General features: G+C 42.9%; 1 protein-coding gene across 1 annotated transcript; it reads right to left on the reverse strand.

Moving 5' to 3' along the window:
* Nucleotides 1–4,813: 4,813 nt before the first annotated feature.
* LOC105557309 (ATP-dependent Clp protease ATP-binding subunit clpX-like, mitochondrial) lies at nucleotides 4,814–5,626 on the reverse strand. Its single transcript, XM_012004508.1, has one exon. It carries the CDS (start codon nucleotides 5,624–5,626, stop codon nucleotides 4,814–4,816), a length of 813 nt encoding a protein of 270 aa, XP_011859898.1.
* Between the last annotated feature and the right edge of the window lie 746 nt (nucleotides 5,627–6,372).

Genomic DNA, 6,372 nt, shown 5'->3' on the forward strand with positions numbered 1-6,372 from the left:
AATCGAGACATTACATAGAATGAAATGAGTTTGTAGATTTCTGGGTCAGGATGAATTCCCGGTATGGGAGATTTATTCCTTACATCGATAAATGCTTCATCTAAAGCCTTATGCATGAATTGTGGGACATAACAATACAACTGTCCTACCGCATCCATACGAGCAATGATTCTTCTGAAGTATCCTTCAATCCTGTTCCAGTCTTCTTTCACTTTGAGTTTGAGTAACCAAACTTCTTTGGCTCTTTCGAGTAACTCTGGTTTACAACCAAAAGCTAAGTTGTCTGAACCCTCTTTAAAAATCATGTTATCCACCATGAATCCTTGAGGAGAGTCGTTAGCCATACATAGCTTATGTTCCTCTTCTAATACGAATGAATAGAAGGGGTCAGTGATTTTATTACAAATCCAATCCAGTAATTCCATTTTGAATTTGGATTTAACATAGGCACTTTTATCTATCATAATCACCTCATGAATCGAGGAGGATTACCATAAAAGACTACTCTTGTAGTAGCTCTACTAACTGCAACATACAGCAAGCGAGCTAATTGGCTTATGTCCTTACAGACACATAAATCACCAATGTCTATATAGACAGTGTGGTAGGTAGAACCTTGAGATTTATGTACAGTTGAAGCATATGAAAATCGCAGGTCTGCGAATCCATTCTTCAGCCTGAAGTACTCAACCCAATCTTTTCTGTCAGCAGCTAACTTAATGAATTTCTGAAGTTCACTGTAATCTACTGGCTGACGTACATAAGTACCAATACCAATATCAACGAAATAGTAAGGTACTACATCATCGTATTTGACTTCACTTACGTAATAAACAGCATAGTTTTTTTCAATAACAGTGCGTTTAGAACCACACTCGATACTGTTGTTAGAGACAACATTGTCACCAACTTGAACTATAAGAGGTAAGTTCTTCTTGGTTCTTATGTATTGGTTGTAGCCTTGAACGGTATTATTGGTAAATGCGAGGATTTTATGACCGGGAGATTCCTGTTGGATGAAATGAGCTTGCATTGCGCCTCTCATTGCATCGTCCCCTAAGAAGTCTATGACTCCGGGAACTGGAATTATTGGTCTGAAGACACCCGTCTCTACTGTCTCACGTAACTGAGCATTAAGTAGAGTTAACTCTGGACTATTATTAGTCCTCATTTGGGTATTAAGGTATGAAGTGAGATAGCCTGAATTGAATACAGGACTAATCTGCTCTGACACTGGCGCTAACTGACAATGGTCACCGATAAAAACTATCTTACAGTTTCTACGAGTACCTTCTTCAATCAGGTTCAGTAATGGAGTATCTGCCATTGATGCTTCGTCCAGTAGGACTAGCGTATCTGACAGTGGTTGAAAATTCTTACCTTTAGTGGTGATTGTCTCACCAGTTCTATAGTCATCTCTGACCATTAAACCTAAAGCAGAATGTATAGTTTTTACTGTGGTTTGAAATCTTTCCTGAAGTACTTCAGCAGCTTTATTAGTTGTAGCTGATACAACAACATTGTTGAGAGGTTCAGCACCTAATATGGTTGCAATACGATGACTGCTTGGAAGCATCTCAATCATGTGATTGAGCATATACGTCTTGCCTACTCCGGGCGGACCAGAGATAACCATATGCTTTGCTGGAGTACACAGAAAAGACATAAACTGCTTTGCAGCAGAGTCCTGACAACTAGTCAGATTTGCCATCTTCGTGCCTCATGAAAGCTAACTTAAGTAATTCATACTTGGTTCTGGCAATGAACTTAACCTGGATATCTTTATCCATTGGTTCAACTCGTTCAGGTTCCTTATATGCATCGATATACAGTTCAGCCCTACTCAATAGCTCAAGTAAGGCTTTACCGTCTTCAATGGGCAAAATGATGTTAAAATCATAATTGAACCGAATACACATCATGTTTCCACGATATGATTTGTTTGGAGATTCCTCTGACATATTCCCCCTAGTATTTTAAGTAGAGGTCCAGTATCCAAAGAATGCCCAAGATGAAAGTCATGATGATGTTATTCATGCTTCATAGAGGCACGTAGAAGCGATTCTACGACGATTTGTTCAGGAGACTTGTCGTACCCCTTACCCGGTTGAGTAAACGCTCCAGAATTATTCTCAACGAGCCTATCAACGATACTTGCGCAATTCATTGATTCAATGTTCATGTGCTTAGAAATAGCTGCCATTAACATTGAGATGAAATATCTACGGTCTGTTTCGTACAGCTTTTGTTCCTCAGCTGATTCAAACTCTACCTGAAAGTGTTCAGGTTTAGGTTTACCAGCAGGACTAAAATTAATAACACCAAATTTCACGATTTTCATTTGAGCACCTATGCAGATGTGAAGTAACCAAAGCAACTGCCGGAGGCAGTTACTTGATTTGTACCATTGTTAACCGCCCCTTCTCGAACACTGCTCCAGTGTCGATATAGTTTTGGTTATGGTATTGCACAGGGTCTTTGGCAGGTGTGTGCCCGAAATAGAATTCGTCAGCACCTTTAATGACAGTACCTCTTGAGTTTTGGTTTTTAACTATACGTTCACGATTCCAAAGCAGAGCTTCTACGTCAACGTCTTTACCAAACTCGTACTGGTTTGAAGGGTAGTCTGCATGGCAGATAACAATAGTTTTGTCATCCACTGAGACTTCAATGATACCCGGTAGGTCAGCTACCTGAGTAAAGAGTTCGAGCACTTCTGACTTCTGTTCTTCTGGTACGTACATTAACCATGTACCACCATTATGGAACCAGTTCATGTAAGCCAAATCACCTTCATGAGTATTTGGTTCAGAAGCCAATGCATTGAGTGCCATAACTTCATGGTTACCCAATACAGCTTTAAACCAAGGTTCATTGATTAGACGTAAGCATCCTAAACTATCAGAACCACGGTCAATTAAATCACCGACAGAAATGAGTAAGTCAGTTTGAGTATCAAACTGGTTAGCCCATAACTGTTGTTGTAATTCAGTGAGGCAGCCATGCAAATCTCCGACAACGAAGATTCGTTTATATTGGCTACCATCAATCTTCATATAGAGATTTTGCATACGACCTCCAGTAGTAACTAGAATACGCCCCCATAGGAGGCGTATCCGAGCGCTACTGCACCGATAGATTAATCTACGATGCGTTCGTGCATTTCTGCTACCTGACCGGTAACTTTGCTGACCGCCGCTTCAATTGCCGGAGCAACTGCGCTTGCGATAACTTCATTAAAGGTCGGCTCTTTCACTTTCGGCTTGCTCTGCTCTTCGAGCAGTTTACGCTGAGCCTGAATGGTCAGAGCGGAATCCAGCAGTGCTTTACCGCTGATTTGCTCGATAACAGTACCCGGCTCCTGATACTGGAGCTGGTGCAGCTTGGCACGTTTAACCACTTCAGCAATAACTGCCGGAATGGTACCAGCCAGCGCTTCGCCAACCAGGGTCAGGTCTTCGGACGTATCGATGGTGTCACGACCATACAGACGAACCAGTTTTTCAACTGCTTTCGCATCTGGCGGAGTCACATCGATGATGGCATCCAGACGGCCCGGACGCAGCATTGCCGGGTTGATGTTTTCGAGGTGGTTGGTAGTCAGAACGGTGATGATGCGAGAAGATTTGGTGTCGATACCATCCAGAATGTTCAGGATATCGTCCATCTTCACGCTACGTTCACCGGATACAGCACGGTCGATATCTTCACAGAAGATAACGCACGCTTTATCGCTGTACTGCTTAGCGAACTGAATCGCATCAGACAGCTCGTCAGAACGCGGCACGTAAACGTAGGTAACGCCAGTTTTAACCGCGATAGACGCAGCAACAGTCGCAGCCATAGTTTTACCAGTACCGTATGGCCCGCCCAGCAGAACGCCGCGTTTAACCGGCATGTGGTTGGCGATACAGTCTTCGACGCGCTCAATCGGCGTGAACAGGTTGGTTTCAATCAGCTGGTTAACATCGTCGGAATAAACCAGAGAATCACGAGAGATACCTTGCAGGTTCATGAATTCTGGTTCCGGCATTTCCAGCAGGTCGCCGTCATTGTCGCGGAAGCGAATCTTAATCGCCTGACCCATATAGATGGATTCAGTGCGCAGCTTTTCTTCCACGGTATCGAACAGCAGTTCGATGGTACGCTCGTCAGCGCGCAGTACTTTGGCTACCAGCTCAAAGCTGATACGGCCATCTTTCTTGGCGACAGAGGTCTGAACAAAGCCTTCAACCTGCGGCAGAGAGAAGCGGCCCCACGGTACTTTTTTGGTACGACCGTAGCCGACTTGTACGTCCAGCATCTGCGGTGGGTTAGAACCAAAGAAGCCCGGAGTTGCTTCAGCAGCAGCCCAACCGTAACGTTCGGTCAGCGCGTTCATCAGTGCATGAGCACCATCCCACGGGAATACGTTGTAAGTACGGCGCACAACAACTTCTTCTTCGTCGTACTTCTGACGACGCTTCAGCAGGTCGATAGCATCACCCAGCTTTATCTGCTCAGGCAGAATGATTTTTTCGCCGTGACGCACGACTTCTGCTACGTGAACTTCTTTTTCGTCTTGTTGAAGAGTTTTAGCCATTTCGATTTACCTTTTCAGATTGGGGTAAAATTACATTGTTTGAATGAAGAGAATTAATTTCTCTTTCTTTTTCCGAGGCAAGCGCCGGAGGCGCTCTACCCTTTACCGAACACAGGAATCACTCTGTAGCCTTGATTGCGAGCAATCTGAGCTACATGTGTTTTCTTGGTTCGAATAATAAGAGTGCTGGGAATGCGAAATACATCCCAAGCAATAGGAGATTTGGACACGTTACTCACCAAACTTAAGTTTGTTTTGGAAAGTACTGGATTTGACTTCATCTCGGGAAAGCTTACCGTCCTGAATGAAATACTGAGTAATTAACGTATTAACCATACGAATACCTAACGTATTCATCTCATAATTATCTTTGATAAATGCTGAGATATCAGAGACAGCTTTATCTCTCTTAACTTCTGGGAATAAATCCAGATACATTGAGAGAGTAGATGAGCCTTTAAGTATATTAATTAAAGACTCCAGACTGACTTTGACAGTGTTGTATACCAAACCAACACGGCCTAAGAACTCAGTCTTCACACCAAAGCTACGGAGCTTATCCAGAGTAATATCTGGCTCTCCATTGAATGCTCCGGCAAAGACAAACAGAACGTTACTTACAGGTACGTCCACATACTTGCCATAGTCGCCAAACACTGAGGTACACTCAGCTTCCAGAACCTTCAGGAATTCATTCTGAACTCCATTGGTAGATTCATGGGCCAACTCACTATTGTTATTGCCTGCGATGAATAACTTGTCGAATTCATCTACAAAGCAAATAACAGGATTACCATTGGCTTGACGTAAAGGAGCTAAAGCTTTGCTTAAGCTATTACCCGATAAGCCTTCTTTGGTTAGCTGAGCAGCATTAATTTCGATGTAGTCCATCTTATGCTGGTCAGCCAGAGACTTAATTAAAAAGGTTTTTCCAGTACCACTTTCGCCAGTCAGAATGAAGTGAGGTCTCAACTGACATTCACTGGCTTTAAAGATAGAAAAGATACGGGAAATATCTTTCCTGAGTTGCTCTTGCTCTTTCATTAGCAGATTTCCCTAAGACTTTTGTCGTTAACTCGGATATACCAAGGCAGGTTTCTGCACAGATGTTTTTTAAGATTCCAGAGAGTGTCGTTCATATTGTTGTATTCATCAGGATGAACATAACGAACTAAACGTACATCTCTATCCAGAATCTCAATACCCAATGTGAAATCCACAATGGTTCCATCAGCCATGAGACTCACGTAGTGAGCTATACACATATCTGAATAGATAATAACTGTCTCAATAACGCCAACAGCTAACCCAGACTTCACGGCTTGGGCAGCGTTGATATGGCATTTGTAGTTATACTGAGGAACAGATTTATCAGGGATTCCTACTATAAGCTTATGCTTATAATCTTTGAGAGCTTGCTCTCTCGCCAGCAGCTTAGCCTTTTCTAGAAACATGGTTTACTCCAAGTATTTTCTGAATACGCCTGCGAAGCAGGAGTCTCCTTCTTGAAGTCCATGCTCTTGGCATAAGCCATGATGGTCTAATCGACAGTCATGACCGACATAATCTAAAGCATCTTGAATAGCCTGCTTTAAATCCTCTGGCAATTCGAATTCTGGTTCAGGTGGTGGTTGTTTCCATCCACATAACTGACAGTCCATACCGTCAACATAAGAACCGCATTCGGTATTTTGGCAATACAGGTAAAGACCCATATGACCTCCAAAAAAAACTGCCCTCACGAGGAGGGCAAAAACATCTAAAAGGTAAACTTAAAAAGATTACCCGCC

This window comes from Vollenhovia emeryi, unplaced genomic scaffold (assembly GCF_000949405.1).
Source record: "Vollenhovia emeryi isolate VEMERY1.0 unplaced genomic scaffold, V.emery_V1.0 DF939526.1, whole genome shotgun sequence".
NCBI classification, from domain to species: Eukaryota; Metazoa; Arthropoda; class Insecta; order Hymenoptera; family Formicidae; genus Vollenhovia; species Vollenhovia emeryi.